At 42.7% G+C, this 22,762-nt stretch overlaps 1 protein-coding gene across 2 annotated transcripts in view; it reads left to right on the top strand.

Annotated features, from left to right (window-relative positions):
• The window catches only part of DNAH9 (dynein axonemal heavy chain 9), a 241,202-nt gene that overhangs the window by 145,802 nt on the left and 72,638 nt on the right, over positions 1-22,762 (top strand). The window contains exons 30-33 of one of the 2 annotated variants that reach the window (XM_074319350.1): positions 184-345; positions 546-779; positions 10,158-10,418; positions 17,822-18,247. In XM_074319350.1, the coding sequence (XP_074175451.1) occupies positions 184-345; positions 546-779; positions 10,158-10,418; positions 17,822-18,247 (1,083 nt within the window). Of the gene's footprint in view, positions 1-183; positions 346-545; positions 780-6,067; positions 6,186-10,157; positions 10,419-17,821; positions 18,248-22,762 lie in introns of those variants that run through there. The other variant, XM_074319351.1, reaches the window with a different exon arrangement.

Raw genomic sequence — 22,762 nt, 5'->3', positions numbered from 1 at the left:
CCTCATGCAGGCTCACATTTCTTACTTCATTGGCTGAAAAGGCCGGCTAGCATTTACAGGTTTTTGTTTCTGTGGGATATGCTTCTCAATTTTCTCGGAAGTTAAGAATCCAAGGCCCTATCTGTCTGTCTGTGAGTACTTCTCTGATACCTTTTTGGTTCTCTCACCCTTCTGACCTCTCAGGTGACTCTCTGTTTCTCTCCTGTGGGGAACAAGCTGAGGGTCCGCAGCAGGAAGTTCCCAGCCATTGTGAACTGCACAGCCATCGACTGGTTTCACGAGTGGCCTCAGCAGGCATTGGAGTCTGTCAGCCTTCGCTTCTTGCAGAACACTGAGAGCATTGAGGTGAGAGGGGAAAAGAGACACTCCTCAAGATTCATTCCACCTCAGGGTGCAAGGAATTCTGTGTCCAGAATTTCAGGGTTCAAGTTCAGGCCTGCATAAAGTTGTTGGAAGAACTTTCTGAGGCAAAGCAATGGGGTTGGGGAGTCACCTCCAGTATTCATGGCGAGACTATGTCTTTATTTCCTGCTCTTTGATTTTAGCCCACAGTGAAGCAGTCGATTAGCAAGTTCATGGCTTTTGTCCACACAAGTGTCAATCACACATCCCAGTCGTACCTGAGCAACGAGCAGCGTTACAACTACACAACTCCCAAATCATTTCTGGAGTTCATCAGACTCTACCAGAGCTTACTGCGCAGGAAAGGAAAAGAGCTCAAGAGCAAAATGGAGCGGCTTGAAAATGGGCTTCTGAAGCTCCATAGCACCTCTGCCCAGGTAGGTGACATCCTTCCAATCTCTCCTGGCTGCGGGGCACTGAGAGAAAGTGGGAGAGGCCCCTTTCCCGAAAATTGGAAGGGTCACAGTCGAAGTCCAAAAGTCCTGTCTGCTTTTCCAGAGGCCCCAGTGTTATCAGAAACCAGAAAGTAAGGCTGAGCTCTTCCAGCAGAACGGCACACCCTCAGCTTCAGCTCTGGTCTCCTCCCTCTCATGGATGCTGGAATCCCCTAGGACACCTCTTCGCTTTCTCTTTGCCATCTCCTCCTTTTCCACTACTTTCCTGTCCTCTCCAGCCCACTTCCCTTCCATCCTCAAAACCAAAAGCAATGAACTGTTGAGAGAAATGGTTGCAGGGTTTACCAATATTCTTTTGTTTCTTTTGTCTTACACTGTTACCCGTCAAAGAGCCTTTGGAACCTAATTTCTTAAACAAATCCTGTCTCGTTTCATGCATTTCCTCATATATTCCGAAGTAGTTGGCCATCAAAAGAGGCCCCTGCTGTCCTGTCCTTGTTATATTTTTCTACTTGTTTTTCCAAATGGAACAGGTTTATTTCTTCCCTTGAGAACTGGGGACAACTCTAGCACCTTCTCTGCCCTTGCTCATGCCCACCAAACATCGTTGATCCCTTGATGGCCCCTTTCTGGGCTCTGTTTACCCGCAGCAGAACCTGCCTCTCCTTAAGGCAGTGAATTTCATGCCTTTGCACAATTAAACTACTGGACATCACATGTTCCTGGAGACATCTAAGTGTTTCATGTCAAGTCATGTTCTCAGAGCTTTGCCTTCTGAATAGCTCTGTTGAGCTTCCTTCTTCTGACTTGTTCTTTCTTCCCACTTCAGTTTCGGATGTAATTGTATATAAAGGATTTCAGTTCGTTTAATTGGTTGCTGTGATCCCTTGCAATCTATACTCATATTCTTTCTTCTGCGTAGGAAATGTTTCTTCTGTTGTATGGTTGTGTTCGTCTGCACTGGCCTCTCGTCCAGGAGCAATGACTAGCTGGATGGGTTCCCTGTGCTCCATGTCTGTTATGTCCTCACTCATTGCTTTTATCCCTTTGGCCTTTTTCTCAAGTTCAGCCTTGCATAAAGTTGTTGGAACAACTTTCCGCGTGGTAAAGCAGTGGGAGGTAAGGAGTCACATTCTAGGGGAGCTTTTCAAGTTTATCCTCAACAACGTTAATTTAACAGTGTGTAATATTGCTTCTCCTTCCTATGCTTCCAACGAAGACTTTAATTATGCTATTACATATTTAATATCCTAACAGCCCTTCCTCATCTCATCCTTTTCCCTTCCCTGTTGCTTTTTTTATTTCAGCCTGTTTTCCTGCAACTATAGTTCAGAAACCATTCTGTTGATGATGCAAAACAGCTTTCTTGATGTTTTTTCTAGATCTAGTAATGAGTCGTTTTCAGAGCTGTGTTCTTCTTAGTCTTCTAGATGCTATTCCTGTCCTTGTTCTGTATTTATGTAAAGACCTTTCGTATTTATTTATTTACCTTCAGGAATGGTGAGTCATCTGTTCAAACTCAATGCTTGTCAATAAATGGCATGTGACAATTGTCAATGACACCACTCTCTGTCCATTTGTGTCATGATCAAAACCCCTTCTTGGAGCTGCAGTTCAGGACAGATTGAAATACACGGATCCCAGTCCAGGTCCTCGCAGTTTACCGGGTGGACACCTTGGTCGTAGAAACAAAGCATCTTCTCTCCCAAACACTTTCTGGTTCTCTCAATCTCTGAATGTGTAGGAAACAGCATAGAAAAGAATCCCAGAATGCAGTACCAGCAGATTTTTTTATGTCTGCCGCCATTTCTTCTTCCTATCTGCCCCTACCTACGGTACACTCAGAACATTCTGCGTCTCCAGCAGCCCCTGTTCTGCCTCCCACCCACGATCCTCTGGGAATTGCTGATCAGTCTGTGTAGAGGATATTTGCTGGAGAGCAAGCAATGGGAAAGGTGCTCTGACATCTCACAGAACAGCACCCAGTATCTATTTTGGGCAGACCCTGTGTCTTTGAGCAGACCATGAAGAAAGCATAAATGTCTGTTTTCCTTTTTCAGATGATCTCTATTTAACAAGGAGAAGCCTGCTTATACTATTGGGTGCATCCAGCTCTGTCTGCATCTAGTCCGTGGAGAGTCCTCCCAAGTCTTGGCATCAGTTTTGGTTTCTTCTCTTTCCACCTTCTCTTCTTCAGTGAATAACACTCCACCTACCCAGTTACCTAGATCAGAAACTAGGGCATTAACTTTGACTCCACCGCTTCTGTCACTTCCCCGTTTTAAGCATTAACAATTCTATAATTTTTCTAAATATCTCTTAGATGTACCCCTCTTGCTGTATCCCCTGGTGTTTTTTGTCTTTTTGTTTGTTTGTTTGTTTTTTAAATGTCACCTCTTTTTTCTTTTTCTTTTTTTTTATGGGGAATGTTGGGGAACAGTGTGTTTTTCCAGGGCCCATCAACTCCAAGTCAAGTCATTGTCCTTCAGTCTAGTTGTGGAGGGTGCAGCTCAGCTCCAAGTCCAGTTGCCATTTTCACCCTTTAGTTGAAGGGGGCACAGCCTACCATCCTATGCAGGAATTGAAACTTGTTGTTAAGAGTTTGCACTCTAACCAACTGAGCCATCTGGCCGCCCTCTCCTCTTTTTAGTGTCTTGATTTAGACAATTCTTATCTGGATTATTTCAAGAAATCAAACTCTCAGCTCTCTCCCCCGTCCCAAACCTGCTTCACCCACAACCTCTAGCATCACCCATCAGGCCGAAATCCTTGCGGTCATCCTTGACTCTTCTCATTTCTCTCTTTCTCTCACAACTTTCACCCAGAAAAAAAGATCAGTGTTGGATCTAACCTCAGATAGGCCCAGAATTCCAACACTTTGTACCTCCTACACAGCTACAACCCTAACCTGAGCCCCCGACATCTAACCTGGAAGCAGCAATACTCTTCTAACTCATTCGTCTGCTTCCACTTTTGCCCCTCGGTCGTCTGTCATCAACTGAGTAGCCAGAGTGATGAATTTAAAACCTAAATTGGATCATGTCACTTTTCTGCTCAAACCCCAGAAAGAGTGATAGCCGTCAATTCCCTCCTTCCGGTGGCTTCCAAAGCTCCTCCCCAGCCCTGCCCTGTTACCTCTCAGACCTCATCTCCTGTTACTTCCTCCATGTGACATTCCTCTCCTGCCGCACTGCTCCTTTGCTCTCTCCTCAGACATACCAGGCCTTGGCATTAGCCATTCCCCAGATGTGCTTTCCTATAATATCCCCATGGCTCACTCCCTCGTCTCTTTTAATTCTTTACTCAAATGTCACCTTCTCCATGAATCTTACCCTGATGACCCCATTTTAAACGGTAACCTCCCCATACCACTCCTGATCCCCTTGTTCTGCTCTACTTTACCTTTTTCCCCATAGCACTTACCCCTGTCTAAAATGTTATATAATTTACTTATTTGTCGTGTTTATTTTTTGTTGTCTATCTCCCTCTGTTGGATATAAGTTCTATAAGGACAGGGAACCTTGTCTGTTTTATTCACTGATGTGTCCCAAGTGCCTAAAAAAGTGCCTGGACAGAGTGGGCGCTCATTAAATCTTTGCTGGCTAACTGTATTAATTAGTGAATAGCATTCTGTGTGGTCTCCCTGACTGGATTCTGCCAGCACGCTCGACCAGCATCACCCAGTAGAAATATCCTACAAGTCATGTATGAAATTTAAAATTTCTAGTAGCTGAATCAAGAAAAGGAAAATGAACCAACTGAGTTTTATTTTAATAGAATATTTTAATTGAATATAATTTTATTACTAGTTTAATAATATGTTTTATTTAACACAACGTATGCAAAATATTATCCTTTTAACATGTAATCAATGTAAAACGTTATTAATGAAATCTTTTCCTTTTTTTTTCTACAAGGCTTCAGAAACTAGTGTGTATGATGATACTTGCAGCACATCTCAGTTGGGACGAGCCACTTTTTCCGTGCTCATTAAGCACAAGTGGCTAGTGGGTACCACATGGGGCAGCATAGCTGTGGACCGACCTCCACCCTGCACTTTGGATGATCTTTGCTCAAGGCAGACATCTGAGTATTCTCTGTTGTAGGTCTTAATGATTTATACATTATAGTTCAGCTTTTCTGATCTTTGCCAGAACTTGTAAAATTGTGTCCTCGCTTATTGCGCCACCATTTTATTCCTCTTTGCTATTACATTGTACCCCGAAGTCCAACAGTACCAACTACTTGTAGTTCCCTCAACATTCCACAGGTAGCTCACATCTCCGTGTCTTTACATGTGCCTCAGCTTGTCAGCTTGTCACTGTCAAGACCTCAACAATTAGTTACCCCCCTGCCCAGAAGCCCTTTCTAAGCTTGAGTAGTTAAGCTTTCCCTTCTCTGTGGTTCCATCCTTGAATTATGTTTCTTCTCCAGTATATAGTGTTTCTATATTGTTGTCAGTCCTTCAAGGGCAGAAACCAGGATTCATTGGCACATACTAGGTATTCTGTAAATGGATAGGTGGGTAGGTGATAGATGGATAGACAAATAAACCAATGAACAAGTTCTAAATCACCTGCAAGCTCAGAGTGGAGATGGAGGGTGGGTCTTGGCAATACTGTGTACGTGGTGTACATTCCACATTTACTGAGAATTACAATCATGATTCTTCTTGTAAAAATGGTATCTAGGGTTCCTAGCGCTCATATAAACCCTTCATCTGTAACTGTTCCTTTGGTAGAAAGAACTGAAGTACCTTATCATAATCTGGTATGAGGATAATGACTTGAATTATGTTGCATCAGTGTCATACTACCCAGTTATGACAATTTTTGGTGTTCATAGTCTAGTGAGAGGAGACTAAATGAATCTCACAGCTCTGGCTCAGACTCCAAATTTATTTAGCCAATAATTGTAGTATTGGAAGTAGTAATGATAATGGTAATAATGACAATAATGAACAATTGTACAGTAAAGTTTATAAAACCTATATATAATTTCATGCTTAGATTCAGTGGTTATAGATGTAACTTTATTTTTCTATAACTGAATTTATTATAATTTAGCTCTGGAGCCATTTTTTTTCCATTTAAAAGTAGAAAGCACTTAATGTTGCATTTCAGGCTGAGTTGGTCACTTCAGGTTAAAAATTTACTCAGTCTTTGGAGGGCAGTCAGTTCAGAGTTCTAACTCTAACTCTGGGCTGTTTTCCTCGGAGGGGTATTTTCCTCCTCACCTCTGTGGTGGTGTCAGCTTTCAGGAAGCAGTAGATGAAACATCATGGTCGAGCCCTGCGGTTCCCACTGCCTCTAATGATGGATGGCTGGTCCTGCTGGGTCTGTAGGTGGCATCGTCTGTCTTTACTTCATCTTCAGCTGAAGTTTCACAGTAGGTGTAAATTGTTTTCTCTCTCTTGATACGGTCAGAGCACCCAACCCTGACTTGGGTCTCACTTCATCTCTCACTGGTATCCTCAGAACCTACTGTTGTTCTTGCTTCTGTATCTAACTCAGATGTATTCATGAAGAAGTGGGGCTGGTAGATTGAAGAAATGTTCACAAAAGGCCTACAGACCACTGCATATAGGATTTAATCCATATGTCGGTCAATCTGGAAAGCTTTAAATTCAGTTCATTTTAGGGTTTCAAATATTCTCAGGCCACCAAATTTACCTGAAGTTGATAAGATGTATTTGTCAGGACTTTTTTAGCTGCAGTTGAAAAAAAAGAAAAACTAACTCAAATTCATTTAGCAACAAGAAAAGGAAATGAAAAGAAGGAATGGACAGAAGGGGACAGGAGGGGGAAGGGAATTGAAAGGAGAGAAGAGAAGAGAAGGAGAGAAAAAATTTTTAGATTACACGATATATTTATCAGGACACTTTTGATAGCAACTAACCAAAATCCAGCTAATAGGCAAAATAACAAAACAATATAAAAAGAAATGAATTGATTCAAGTAACTGAAAAGCATGGGACGGAGCTTAATTTGGACAGGGCTGGTGCTAGATACTCGCTAGCTGTCCCTGCTCAGGCAGGCAACCCCCGTGGCTCTGACAACTCAGACCTGTATTCTGTCTGCTTACAACCCCAGTATAGAACAGAGATCCCAATATAAAAAGGAGTGCCCAGTATATAAAGGAGTGCCTCTTTCCTAGTATTTACAGCCAAGTTCCTGGGTTAACAGTCAGTGGCTCTAACTGGTCTCTTTAGGTCATTGGTTTACCCCTAGTTGAACCAATCTCTGTGACTTAGATACTCTCATGGGCCAAGCCAGCATCAAGTGATAACCACTGGAGTCCACCCCACCCAAACTACAAGGTCCTGGGAAGGTGAAGTTCTCCAAAGGAAAACCAACCTATGTTACCAGAACAGGGTAAAACTTTTTAGTAGGCAGGTAAATGTAACAAATATCTTCTGTAGATGGCAACATCTATGTCTAAGAAGAAAGCCTGCTTGAAGTCCAAATTCATATCAGGAAATACTGGGTAACTGCATGAACTCAGAGTTAAGAAGGAGGATATCTCTAGGCCTCCAGCCCTCAGTGGAGTATTTTTTGCTGTTGATTACCGTGGGTTCTCTCTTTCTGGAACTCTAGGGAGAAGGTCCTGGGAAGCTTGGCCTCTCTTTTTAGCATCATGTACCAGATCCTTGAAGAAGGGAGGGTCTCCCTCCACCATCTTATCATTACCTCAGTGAGTCAACATCCCCCCACTTACCATGCGTGGCCGATATTCATGGGGCAAAGACTGAGGGAAAGTGTTTGCAGCACTCTTCCTCCCTCGGTGTGGGCGTGTCTAAGTAAGAAGAGGTCCAGAGTAGGGCTTGAATGCTCTAAGGGAAAAAGAGAAGAGAAAAATTTATGTAACCTATTTCAGTGTCCTGTTCTGTTGCAGAAGAGCCATGATATGAACCTGAGTTATGCCTTCTCGGTAGCAGGTGGGGAATAGCCTAATTCTGACTGGCGGGACCCTCCTGTCACTCCATGTCACAGCTTAAGAGCTATAAAGTTCCCATTCACAGTGCAGGTGATTATTTACCTTGGGCCTGAGGTCATAAACCATATCTGCAATCAACAAAACAAACAATTACAACAACAAAGAAAAAAAAAAGCACTTCAATTTTCTCAAATCTCCCAAGATTTAAAAAGGAACAGAAAGTTACTGGTGTGTTTGCTGACTGGAGTGATTATGTGGTTCAATCATTTTGATTTACAATTGCATCTTTGTCCTTGTAGAAATAACTCTCTGCAGCTGAACAACGGGAGATGAAAATGGATTAACCTTCCAACTTGGGGATATAAGATGTATTCTAGGGAGCAGGCCTCTGTTTGAGGTTAATGCAAAGTCTCCAGTTTCTATGAATACACAAAATTAAAGAGCATTCTTTTTTTTTCCCTGCGTTCTTTTTCTTCTCTTTTGATCTGCCATGAAAAGGGAATTATCAGCAGCGTCTAAGCCTCCATTTTATATTTCCCCTTATGTATTTTGCATCATAAAGCATTTGAATCTGTTTGACGTATTCCAGGAGCTCTGAAGTAATCTTTGCTTGTCGCGTGAAATAGACTGCAGAAAAATGAGAGACAGGAGGTCATTCTGGAATATAAACTGTATGGGCTATATTGCAAATACAAATGGCTTTTTTCCTTTCCAGAAATAAATAGATGAGTCTTCGCTTTGCATGTGAAAGGGCCATAACACTGGGCCAGTGATTCTCAAACCTAAGCAAGCCCCAGAATCACCCAGAAGGCCTGTTAAAACACAGATTGCCAGGCCCCACCTCCAGGATTTCTGATTCAGTCTCTGGAGAGGGCCTGAGAATCTGCATTTCTAACAAGTGCCCAGGTGATACAGATGCTGCTGGATCAGAACCACCACACTCTACTGAATCGAATATGCATAGAAAACCATTCATCTCTTTCTAGCTGATCAGAGAAATAGACAGTTCCTACCGTGTTTCCCTGAAAATAAGACCTCGCTGGACCATCAGCTCTAATGGTCTTTTGGAGCAAAAATGAATATAAGACCTGATTATATTATATTATATTATATTATATTATATTATATTATATTATATTAATTATATACAACCGGATCTTATATTATAGTAAAATAAGACCTTATAAGGTCTTATATTATATAGTAATATAAGGGTCTTATATTAATTTTTTCTCCAAAAGATGCATAAGAGCTGATGGTCCAGCTAGGTCTTATTTTCGGGGAAACATGGTAGGTGCTGATATTCCCATTACTTCATCACTGCCTCCACAGGCACATGAATATGGAAGCTAGATGGGGAACCCAGCATGTCTGGACCATTGGGATGCTTGCTGTCCCACTTCAACCCGGTCATCTATTTCTTATAAGGATTGTGGAAATAAACAAAGACCAACCAAAGGCGAACAAGCAAAAGCACTTGATTCAGAGCTTACGCTCCCGGGAGTCAGCCACCAGCATTTGCGTTTTGGCTGAGACGCAAAGGCAGGAGAAGGAGTAGGAGAGCTTTATAGTGGGAAGAAAGGAAAGGCGTTGGGTGCGCCCCGATGGAGGCTGCTGGCCTGGGGCAGCTGTGGGTGGGCTCACCAGGAGTGGGGCATCCTGTGTGATCGGTCAGGGGTGCATGTGTGGCTTTCTCTGGCTGGTCCTGAGTTGGAAGCAGAGACAAAAATTAAGGAAGTTGTCAGTTATTAATCAAGTTCTGGCCATCTTGGGTCAGTTGTTAGAGAGTTTATTGTTTGTCTTCCTGGCTTGTTACCTAGATGGTAGGCTGATTTCCTACAAGTCTGCCTTACGGCAGGCTGCCATCCTGAGCTGGTTGTTGTAGGTGATGGGTTGGTTTCCTGAGCAGGCTGCTGCAGGTTGTGGGTCAGAGTTCTACGTTTGTATATGGCCTGGCCACTGTCCGTTCACATACCCAGTCTCTCAGGATGCACAGCAGGCACTCACTTTTTGCAACTTGCTAAATCCCTGGTATACCCCACAATGGCCAATTTCAATTACTTAATGACTAATTTTTATTAAGGGCCTACTATGTGCCAAGTATTACGTTAGACACATGAAGCTTTACAAGACGTAGGCACCAGTGTCAGTGAGAAGCAGCCCGAGTCAGTGGGCATCAAGGAGAAAGAAAGGCGAGGGCATGTGTTGCTTAGACTCTTCACACACTGACTATAGAGGGGCGAGAAGAGGGAGTCCGGTGTCCCTTTCCTTTCCCAGGTCGGGGAGCTTGGTCCCGGCTGAGAGCTTAGCTTCGCACCTTGGCATCAGGAGCTGGCATCCTTCTCTGCTCTGCAGCCTCAGGTCCCCAGGGACCATGTCCAAAGTCCCTCTGCTCCCGATAAGCCTGGTGCTTCTGTGCTGCAGGTGGACGATCTGAAAGCCAAGCTGGCCACCCAGGAAATGGAGCTGAAGCAGAAGAACGAGGATGCCGATAAGCTGATTCAGGTGGTGGGAGTAGAGACTGAAAAAGTGAGCCGAGAGAAAGCCACGGCAGACGAGGAGGAGGACAAGGTGGCTGTCATCATGCTGGAGGTGACGCAGAAGCAGAGGGCCTGTGAGGAAGACCTGGCCAGAGCAGAGCCAGCGCTCACCGCAGCCCAGGCCGCGCTCAACACCCTCAACAAGGTAGGAGTGTCTGCTGAGCTTGCTCGTCCCTCCGGGGAGGAGCAGATGCCTCCTCTGACCCAAAAACAACTCGGTACCCCCATGTGCCAAAGAGATAGAAGGGCAGACTCGGGAGGGCTTTGGGTGGCATACAGCTGTCACTAGTTTATTCATTAAGCAAACAGTTATTTAAACGGACTTGTACGTCAGGCTCCACAAGCTACCCATGGAATCCCAGAGATGAGAGCGTTAGAATCAGTTGGGATAGGAAGGGCCAACTGGTCCAGCCTCCTTGCTTCACAGATGGGAAAGCCGGGGCCCAGAGAAGAGGACTCACTTGCCTGGAGTCACTAAGCTCAATATTAGAGCCAGACCTGAGCTCCTCTTCAGAATCCAAACCCCGAGATCTACAGCCCATGCATCCCATGGCCCTTTTACCCATCATGCTCCTTTTAAGGCCCGAGGAAAATGTTTCAGATATGAAAGTGAAATAAGGTGTTGTCTCCAAAATATGGAAAAAATCTACCGAATCAAAATTAGCAAGTATTGGTTGTCAACCATTGAATGTAACTGTGTGTCAACTAAATTCAACTCATATGCGTAACCATTTGGTAGAACAAGCATGAAGTTTGAGATACAGTCATAAGGCAATTTTATTTTGGTTCTCTTGAAATTTGTTCCACGTGTTGGGGAGAGCGTGTGGTTAGCTAGTTCCTTTTATCATTTTTCACGGTTAAGCTTCTTTCCCATTTGGATAACCATGGCTGAGGGGCAAAGGGAGAAAGAGAAAGAGAGGCAGACAGACTCATGTCATCGGGAGCTGGTATCGGAGAGGGACTGAAAGGCGGACCCCTTCTCCATCGGAATGCTCGCACAGGCTCTTTGGAGACCCTCCCCCATCCCTGCAATCTTTCCCCTGTAGGTTGCTTTCTCTTCCTTTTTCTCAGAGTCCAGGAATTCCCTTGACCCTTTACCTGGGCTGTGCGGTCAAGGTCTCACACAACCTATGCCAGGTGTGCCATGCAAGCAGATTGCCTCTGTTCCAGAGGGACAGCTGTGCCTCCTTTCTCTAAACACGCTCGCAGGGTGATCGCCGCCCCAAGCAGCATGTTGTCCCTAGTTAAAATGTCAGGAGGCCAGCCACCTCTTCTCACACCCTAGATTTCTGGGGTATGTAAGTTAGACCCCAGGCCACCGTGGGGCTCTCCTAGTGGTCTCCTTAAAGCCCCTCCCTCTAGACTTGATGTGAAAGGGGCAGATGCCTCATACCTTCCCTTAAGGGCAGAATGAGTGGGACTCACCAACTGTTCTCACTAAAAATTTTCCCTTAATCTCCAAATTCCTGACTCTTTTCTACCCTCAATGCAGAGGAAGGGTTCAAGAGTGAAATCACCGGTCTTTTGACACCTTCTCTCATCAGCTCTGCATAGCCATGTCACACCTCCTTTGGGAAGGTAGTACCTGTTGCCTTAGGGCCTCAGCAAATCTGAGACTAAACTGGGTACACTGTAAAATCCTGTTACGTATAGTTATGTGTAAATTGTCTGACATGTGAAATATGAGTTCATTTGAGTATTCTTTTTGTGTGATGTAGGGGAGGGGCTCCCTAAAAGTAACAGCCCTCGGACCTATGAAGGCCTTCAGTTGCTCGCTACCCTACATCAATAGAAAACAGGATTTCTCCACTGGTAACTTTTGGGTATCATTGGGTAGACCAGGAACTGGAGGTGTAGCCCAGTTATGCCACCACTTCTCAGCTGGAACCCTGTAATACAGCCAGGCCAGGCTTTTCTCTGACCCCCCCTATGGTGGCTTCCAGTTCAACCTCTCGGCTTTTGATTAGACTATAGGACTCCTCCCCTCCCCATCATTTAGGATTCCCTCTCCTTCTCTCATGCTGTTTAAATCCTACTCATATTTCAAAATCAAACTTATATTCTAGATTTATCTCTCCCTTTCCTGATTTTTAGAACACAAGGGATGGGCCACTTAATTTATCTGCCGTCATGTAGTGGTCACTGATCATTTCATAAGATCTTTTGACACAGGGATTATATGTTCTAAGATGAGCGGAAGCCAGATACTGGCTGAACTATTTACTGTGTGTGGCTCTGGGAATGACTTGATCTTCTCTGAGCCCTCAGTTCCTCATCTGTAAAGTGGAGGTAATAGTAAGATAGTCCCCATTAGGTTGTTTTGAGGATTAAATGAGACAGTGTATGAAAAGTAGCTTATAACTGGCAGCCACTCAGTAAGTGTTTGTTGTAGATGTCATTATAACCAGAATTATCGCTTCTGTTTCCATGAAACTGGAAACAAAGTGAACACCCATAAATACTTTTGCTTAATTTGTTGGCTGGTTAATCAATTGATTACTGGTAGAAATAAACATGTAGACATGTGATTCATGGAAGTGATAGGATAGGATTTTGGAAATAGCACTGAATTTGAAGCCTTGATATGTATCTCTGCCACAAAGGAAGTGAAACTCATTTTTAATGAGTGCCTACTATGTGCCAAGTAATATGATAGGTGCTTTCTTCTAATTAGCTGTGTAGCCTGGCACAAGTCACTGTAGTCCTTGATCCCTCGATTTCTTTTCTCTGTTACGCAGAAAGGGCAAATAAGAATTAACGGGCTCTTTATCTCACAGTCCCATCCAATCTATTAGCAAATTCTATCAATTCTACCTTCAGAGTATATCTAGAATTCAAATGCTTCTTGTCATCTCTGCTGCTACCACTCTGGCCCAAGCCACCACCATCTCTTCCCCGGATCGTTTCAACAGCCTTTCAATTGGCCTCCCTGCTTACACGCTTGCTACAGCAATGCCTTTGCCCATTACAGCAATCTGAGTGACCTTTTAAAAATGATAGTTTGACCATACCACCCCTCTGTTCATAATCTTCCATTGGCTTCCCATTATTCTCAGAATAAAATTGAAATAAATAAAATTCCACAGTCATCACCATGGCCGTAAGGCCCTACATGCATTTGCCTGACCTGCCTCTCCTGCTGCATCAGTTACTACTCTTTTCTTGTCACTCCACTCCACCCACGCTGACCTTCTTGCTGTGTCTCAGAAACTCCCAGCACAGACACACCCCAAGGCTTTTGAATGAGAAATTCACTCTGTATGGAACGCTCTTCTCCCAAGTATCCCGAGGGTTCTCTCCTCTTCTTTCAGGTGTTCGCCTAAAAGTTACCTTATCAGCAAAAAATAATAAAAGTATTTATTAACTTCAGAAAATAATGTAAGGTATACATGAATGAAAATATAAGCCAAGGCAAACAATATCAATAATCACAATCATATATATACTGAACGTTAACTTAAAAAAATTATATAACCATAATGAACCATTAGGAGGGAAAGGAGGGCAGTAAAGATAACTAAATATTCACACTCTACAAGTAAAGATAACTAAATATTCACACTCTACAATAGGAAGTCATTTGATAGCATCTAAAATGAAAAAAACGTAGCAGCATAAGCATGTTCTTTATTGACAAGGAGTGAAATGTGGAAGTAATGATGGAAGGCATTATAAGTAGTGGCTTCTGGAGAGCTGGAGTTGGAGTGTAGTGGGCCTGTGTTTTGTCCTAAGCCTTGTAGTTCTATTAGAGTTTATAAATTCTTTGCATGTATCACATTAACAAAAAGAAAAACATTTTCATTTTCCATGGCTTGAGAGCACAGATGGCATCTAACTGCCTGGCCAGGTAGAACTGGGGAAGAGAAAGCCCATAGAAGCAAGGACTGCAGGGTGACCATTTTACAAGATGGAGAAGGAGGTAGAAAAGACCATCTCAGGGAGGACTGATGTTTGCAAAGACATGGATGCATGAAAGGGTGTGGTGTGTCTGAGCCGTGGCTGCATGGTGGCCCCCGGGAGGTGATACGGAAATGAGTCCCTAGAGGTGGGCTGGGCAAGATCATTATAACACCGTGGCGTCACTTGGCGTCACTGCCAAGTTTAACTGGGGACCAGCATTTACAATCCACCGGTTGCCACCCATTAATGGATCTCAAAGAGCATTTTAACAATTTAGATAGAATTGACATATAACATATTAGTCTCAGTTGTACCCCATCCTGACTCAATATTTGTGTGCATATTGTGCAGTGATCACCACAATACGTCTAACTAACATACCTCTCACCACACGGTTACAATTTTTGTCTTGTGATGAGAATCTTTAAGATCTGCTCCCTTAACAACTTTCAAACATGCAATACAGTATTGGTACCTGTAGTGACCATGCTATACGTTACACCCCCAGGACTTATTTCACCCCCACCCCCACCCCCCATCTGATGACGTGGAATAGCTCAGACTGTATGACATGTAATCAGGGAAGTATTGCTTCATGAGCCCAAGGACCCCCCAGAGTATCCTCAGACCCTCTGCATACACAGGACTCTGATATTTAAGGACACTTTCCCCGTTTTCTCATGTTCAAAGTTAACAACGAATCTTTAATTAATGCACAAAGAACACATACATCAGAGCTTGGTCGTGAGTCTCTGTACATTTTAAGTATCTGCTTTGGCAGTTTCATTTCACTTTTATAGCTAAACTGAAATAAATCCAATAAAACTTTTCCTGCCGTACTTGAGGAATAGTTTTGCTTGCAATTTCATGGGTTTTTTTTCCCCCCTACGAAGTTACTTGGAATTTTCTATTTGGTTGCTTTGCAATTTTTACAAGGAATTTTTTTTATTATACAAATAGCATATAATGGCATCTTCATTGTTAAACATAATTCAAATAGTATAAAATATATAGGGTAAGATATGGCAACCCTCTTTTCCACTCCAGCCCTAGTGCTTTCCCAAGAGAGGACTCTTTATCTGTGTATTTATATTTGTACAAATGCACATATATAATGTATCATATTTGAAATATAAATGGATAATGCCAACTGACTTTCCTTCCTGAAACAAGACTATTTCATGCCACTACATACATTAAAACCTTACTTATTTAATGTTTCATAGTATTCCATGTTATAATTGTACTCTATGAATTGTTTAATAATTATTGTTGAGTATTTAATTAGTTTCTTTGTCTCTCCAGTACGAATATCCTTATGCATACATCTTTGTTACATATGTGCAAATATTTCTCTGGACCAAATAAAAATTACACTTGTTTGGTAGAACAACATGGCAGGCTGAATAATGCCTCCTCCATCCCCAAAAATATTCATACCCGAATATCTGGAACCTGTGACTTTTACTTCATATGGCAAAAGTGACCTCGTAGGTGTGATTAAGTTAAGGATGTTGAGCTGGAGAGGTTGTCCTGGATGACCCCGGTGGGCCCTAAGTGTAATCACAAGGGCCCTTAGAAATGTCCCTTCCATCCTTGGGTTCCTGTTAGCAGTACCGTATTACCTACCCTGAGGTGGTTGGCTTCAGAAACCTCGCCTAACTAAACAAGATCATTTCCCAGGGCCTTTTTATTTTGACTTACATGGAAGAAAAAGTCTCCTTTCCGGCTGGTTGCAAAGTGAAGGCTGCAGCCTGGAGCTGCCGGCACCCATTCATTCCATTCGATCGTTCAACACACATGTTGATGAGTACTTACTGCGTGCCAGTTTCTGTTCTAGGCACTGAGGCTACAGTGGTTGACACGGGGTTCCTGTTCTCAGGAAGAAGAGGAATATGGTAATTCAACAAGGAAAAAGTGGTAATTGTTTCGGATTGCCCTGAGTTCTGTGCTCAGATAGGAAATGACTCAGAAGAGAAAGTTGGCAGGGAGAGTCTTTCTGTGTGAGGACTTTTGAATTAAGATGAGACCTTGATGAATGAGAAGGGATCAGCCATGCAAATGGTTTAGGAGGAAGTGATCCAGGCAGAGGGGCTCAGGTGGGAATGAGCTTGGCAGTCCGTGTGCTGGAAAGTGACTGGGGTTGGAGCTTAGTGCGAGATGGAGAAAGTGACCCTAGTTGAGGTCAGAGACGTATGTCATGTGCTTTGCTAGACAAGGAAACTGGTATGCAGAAAAGAAGCAGAAACAAGAAATAATCTGGAGAGTCCTGCAAACATTCAGAAGGCAGTTCCTCTCATACTTACAGCTCCAAGCCCGTCCTCCCCAGATACACGAGTGAGAAAATCCCCCTTTGTACTTCAGCTGGGTTTTCGTCACTAAACCCAAAAGAGGTGTGATCAATGTATAGATATTTATGAACATAAAAAAAGACTAGAAGGAATTACATTGAAATATGTATCTGGGTTGTAGAATTCAGTTTTCCTGTTACATATTTTTATGTTTTCTTAATGCAGTACATCGAACATAATTAACTTTAAACGTTTTACAGTTGTGGGGGTTTTGTTTCTGATTGGCTTTTCTCACTTTGCCTTCTGCCACCCAGGGGAGCCCACTGTGACAGGCACACTGGCCTGCCTCCTACATCTGTGCTGTCTCTCGTTCCTGCCCTTGACAAGCTTGTCATGACCCATTGTGAAAATAGTTGCAAAAGCAAGCAGAGTATTTTCCTGGGTATTGCTGTTAGACGCTAGAAAAAAAATCCCCCTCGCATGTAGATCTCCAGGCCCAGGAGCACCCCAAATTAATGTGGCACACGGACCTAATCTTTGAAATCAAGATTTTCCCCCTTTTACAAAATCAGCCTCAGATGCAAGTGCTTTCGAGGTCAGAAGCTTCTCAGTGATGGTCACAGGAAACCTTAAATCCACTTCCTATGCATTTATGACACAATTTCACTTACTGATTAAGGGGTCCCCCTGCTCCCAATTTACAGATGAAAACACTGAGGCCTGGAAAGTTTCAGTGACTTGCCAAGATCAATACTTGCAGTCCTATCTTTCCAGAGCAAGTGAAACTTAAGAGTATACGGACAAACCCACGTCCAGGCAGAGGCAGCAATGGCATAGGCTGTGCATAGCTTTCGGTCTACATTTTCTTGGCAGAAAATGCCACTTGGCTATCAGGACAGTCAAGTGTAGTTAGAACAAGCTCATGGAACAAAGCAGTTTAATTAAAGAAAAAAAAATTAGTTGAATTACTGTGCTAGTCTCTTCAATCCAGGATGGAAATTAATTTATAATAACCTTATCTTTTATTCATGGCAAGCTGCATATCTCAGAGTATGTTGGCATCCTTATATTTCTCAGTCGAATGTGAAATAATTGTGTGTTTCTAATGGGCAGAGAGTCCGTTAAAGTGCTGGAAAAACATAGCTGAGTCTCGGCTCACCAATCAGGGAAGTCTGAAGCCCCTGGGGAGTAGCTGTGGTTTCCTTCTGATGAGTCAGGATATTTAAAATTCAGAGGGCTGCTGCAGGCTTCAAAGCAGCCCTTTCAGATTAATCACTCCAGAGCCTAACTCCATCAGTGGCCAAGGACAAAGGAAGCCCATTCATTTTCCTCTAACAGCCTCCTCGTCTTTCCTCAGACCAACCTGACAGAGCTGAAGTCCTTTGGTTCTCCACCCCTGGCTGTCAGCAAAGTTAGTGCGGCCGTGATGGCGCTCATGGCGCCCGGGGGAAAAGTGCCCAAGGACCGGAGCTGGAAGGCCGCTAAGGTCGCCATGGCCAAAGTGGATGGTTTCCTGGACTCCTTGATCAACTTTGACAAAGAGAACATTCATGAGAACTGCCTCAAAGCCATCAGGCCATATCTGCAGGACCCCGAGTTCAATCCGGAGTTTGTGGCCACCAAGTCCTATGCGGCTGCAGGCCTGTGCTCTTGGGTCATAAACATTGTGAGGTTCTACGAGGTGTTCTGTGACGTGGAACCCAAGCGCCAAGCATTGAGCAAAGCCACCTCGGACCTCGCAGCTGCCCAAGAGAAGCTGGCAGCTGTTAAAGCCAAGGTCACGGTAAGCGAAGCCAGAGCCCCCTGACCCTGTGGGGTAGCTTCTAATACAAACACTCTCCACCATTTCTCAGGGCCTAGTGTCCCAATTTTTAAAGAGAAGCAGGAAAGCCAGATTGTCATGCAGAATCTCCAGATTTTTCAATAGAGGCAACTTTTTACATTTCTCTCTCAAACACTGTATAGTCCAAACAGGATAAATCCACTGGACCACTGGTTGACGTTTGCCCCTAAAATTTTTTTCTCCCTTTCTTTTGAGGAAGGAAAAGATGACAGATAGATAAACAGTGTTATCCACGGAGCCAACTGTTATCTCATTGGCCACAAATGAATTTAGCATTTTTGGCACATCTGGTAGTTAAGAATAAAAGCTCAAAACTTTGAGATTCCTTTTTCCCGTTGAAATGTAAATTTTAGCCACCGGACGTCACTTTGTGCACCTATTATTTTCAGTTCTGGCCAACCGTCCTCCTGTATCCCTCTCAGCAGTGTAGACGTGTGGGGCTGCTGGACACGTTTTATGTTATCTGATTGTTTTATGAAGGCTTTGAAAAAAAAATAGTATATTGTGGTTTGCAAGATGGTCTCTTGACCTTGAATATAAGTCTGTGAGGGTGATTGGTTTTTATTAACCTCTTGATATTTGATTATATCAGTCTCACCCAGGATTGGGGGTGGGGATAGTCTTGGGTTCACACCTATTTCAGAGAGATTTCCCTTCAACCTCACCTTTGCTGTTAAAATGGATACTACTAATGTGAGAAGTAGAAATCAGAGCCCTGTAGGATGGCATAGCAGCAGGTCTCACTTCCAGTCCAAGCTATAATGTTTGCTGATACGTGACCTTTAGAAAGGTCTTTAAAATGCCTGCACTTCCGTTTCCTGGAGTAAAATGGATGCAGTGATATCACCGCTCATTCAGGGACAGAATGCACATAGTGTAAAGCATAATCCCAGAGCCTGGCACATAGTAACGCCATGAGCTGCTGCCAGGACAGAGGTGACAACAGTGGTTCTCATGACCATTACTGCTTTACCTCTACTCTCCTCCTGCTCCCTGTCCTACTTCTTGGGCTACCTGTGCTCTCGCAGGCACTTACAAGCCCTGGTCATCAGTCACTACTATGATCAAGTTCAATCCAAAACCTTTCCCGGGTCTTTCCTATCCACACATGCATTCCAAGCCAATAAGATTCTTTTTTTTTTTTTTTTTTTTAAGTTTATTGGGGTGACAATTGTTAGTAAAGTTACATAGATTTCAGGTGTACAATTCTGTATTACATCATCTGTATATCACATTGAGTGTTCACCACTGAGTCAGTTCTCCTTCCATCACCATATATTTGATCCCCTTTACCCTCATCTACCACCCCCCTCCCTCATTACCCTCTGGTAACCACTAAACTATTGTCTGTGTCTATGAGTTTTTGTTTCTTTATTTGTTTGTCTGGTTCCTTTGCTGTTTTCAGTTTTATACCCCACATATCAGTGAAATCATATGGTTCTCAACTTTTTCTGTCTGACTTATTTAGCTTAGCATAATAACCTCAAGATCCATCCATGTTGTCGCAAGTGGCACTATTTCATCTTTTCTTATGGCAGAATAGTATTCCATTATGTATATATACCATATTTTCTTTATCCAATCATCTATCGAAGGACACTTTGGTTGTTTCCATGTCTTGGCCACTGTAAATAAAGCTTCAGTGAACATCAGGAGCACATATATCTTTACAGATCAATGTTTTCAGATTTTGGGGGTAGATGCCCGGGAGAGGAATTGCTGGGTCATACAGTAATTCTATTAATTTTTTGAGGAACCTCCACACTGCCTTCCATAGTGGCTGCACCAATCTGCATTCCCACCAACAGTGTATGAGGGTTCCTTTTTCTCCACAGGCCAGTAAGATGCTTGCTGCAGCTTTCTCATGAGGGTAAAAAGGGTTTGACTAAATGTGAAACGTAAGAGTGTAGACATGCCGCACACTTCATGTCATGGGTTTATTGATTGGTGGATTAACTTCTATGGCTAAAGGCGCTAGTTCAAAGGTCACTGCAACCAATCTCTCTATAAAGAAAAGGTACTTTCTGGCAAAGCAGCTAATCCCCTCTCAGCAAGTTTGCTTTATAAATCCAGTTGTTCATGGGCCAATTTACTTAAAACAAGAGATGACCGTCATAACAGTGGCCCTCTTCAAAGAACACCAAATGCAAAATGCCATACCATCCCCAAGACTGCTTTTTTGGGGGAATATCTCCTGATAATTTTCTTACTCTCTCAGAATAGTGTTACAAGAACTGCATTTTCAAAGATCTCTTTACTCAAGTTATTTTAACTGAAGGAACATTTGGTGCAAAGGGAATGTTTTCAAATGTTTATACCTTGTCAGTAGCCAACATTCACATGATGGGCCCACTCAACCTGTGAAAGCAATAAGAATATTTTAAAATACTTGGCTACCTTACGAAGGCACTTCTTTTCTGCCAAAGTAGTTTTTGAAAAAAAAAAAAAAAAAATGTTCTTGCTTTTAACAACCTGCTCCCCATCCTGTGCTTATTTGCGTGTCCATCAACCTCCCAAGAGTTTGAACACTGCCCCACCAATCATAGAGGAGACATGCTAACTGACACCCCTCTCCACCACGGAGGCTGCCCCAGGGCACAGCAGTTCTGCCCTATGCCCCCCTGGGGCCATTGCCAGCCTTCTCCAGTTGCGCCCCACCCCAAGCTTTTTATTTTAAGATTTTAGGGTAACTCCAAGTAAATTTTATAGTCAAGATGCATAAAGTGAAAAACCATATTTCAAAACAAATTATACAATATAATTTCAATTTGATTATACCTATAATTATAATGCATTAAAGTATGAATAGAGGTGGTTATCTCTGGGTGATAGACTTTAAATGGTATTTATCTGTATTTTCTTTGTTTTTATAATGAACATACTGTATGTTAATGTTACAATTCATAAAAATAATAGTAATAAAAACAAGTAACACATTTTCATTGAGCCTATACTCACAAGTATAATATCAAATAGTAGAGAAGCGTTTCTAATGAGAAACAGCAATCTCCTGCCCTTTCAATTATTTTTTCTGTTTGTTGATGCCACTCAGAGTTTGCTATCTAGTGGCTTAAATGTGTTTTATGTGGCTCACACATAGTGTTTGAAAACAACTTCATTGGTGCCAATATTTTAAACAATAGAAGCCTCTTGTAAAAATCTGAGTTCTGGCCAGTCTTACAATAAACAGAAGAGTCTGAAATATCATTAACTGACCCTGGAGTTAAGTAGTAGCTTCCCATTCAAGCAGACAGTCCTACCAGAGTCCCCATGTTCCTCTTCGTCTCAACACCAGACTCACCTGACCAGTTTACGTTGTCTTCCTGGCCTGTGCTCGTTAGAGTTTCTGACTTCCGTCTATGAACTGCACTGGCATCTCTATTCTTGATGTTTCTTATTCAGGCAGCTAGCTTTCTGCTAGCTAAGGCTCAAAGATGTTCATCTCCATGCCTTCCCCATAACGTTATGGCAACTATTTTTAGTTGATGTAACCTTTATTTCTTGTCCCATCACATAGAGGCAGCATCCTTGGAGCCCTCCGTTTTCAAGTTGAAGTCTTTACTCTTTCCTTCAGCTCTCCTCCCTACCTTCCGCCTCCCAACTTTTCTTATCATTACTTATCCTTACTGTTGCTTTTTGATCACCAAGACTGAAAATACCTACATTCTGCTCCATAACCAAAATTAAGTGTCCCCTAACAGATTCAAAAAGCTGAAAAATCAGTCAATTCCATTTATATTCTGTAAACATGTCTGTGTTGTTCATAATAGATCTAAGCGGTGCACCATAATTACATTGCCCTTCTTGTACAACGTTTTGTCCACCCTTGAGTTTCGGCTTTCCTTTTTTTTTCTCTTTCATTAGTTCCTTTGGCATAGCCTCAATTACTTTTTTAATTTTTAAATTTTTGTTATTACTTTCATGTGTACAAAACAACATAGTGATTGGACATTTACACCCCTCACAAAGTGATGCCCCCAACAAGTCTACTACCCATCTGACACCATCCATAGCTATTAAAATACCATTGACTGTATTCCCTATGCTGTACTGTACATTTTGTAACTATATGTGTATTTTAATTATAGTTGACTGCGTCTAATCCAGTGTTCATTCTATCAAGTCACCCTTTGCCCCCAAGATGTTTCTCCTTTATCCGTGATTCTTAGCTCTAACCAGTGTTAACATATATCACTGCTTTCTTGGGTTGGTTCCAATGACTTTGGGACCCTAGGTCTTCTCCTTTCTTGATGTCTTCTCCTGTTTTGCTCATTCTTAAGAAATTTTAAGTAAGAAGTAAATTTTCTGAATAGTTCCAGTCTGAAAATGTCTTTATTTGTAAACTAAACTGACAATTTTGCTGACTTTGAATTCTAATTGCTAATTCTTTCCCCTTAGAACACTGAATGTTTTATTTATCCTCTCATCTAGCGAGGTCTGATGAACAGTCAGGGT

This window comes from Rhinolophus sinicus, linkage group LG15 (genome assembly GCF_036562045.2).
Source record: "Rhinolophus sinicus isolate RSC01 linkage group LG15, ASM3656204v1, whole genome shotgun sequence".
Taxonomy (NCBI): Eukaryota; Metazoa; Chordata; class Mammalia; order Chiroptera; family Rhinolophidae; genus Rhinolophus; species Rhinolophus sinicus.
This window is presented reverse-complemented; position numbering and strand designations above follow the sequence as displayed.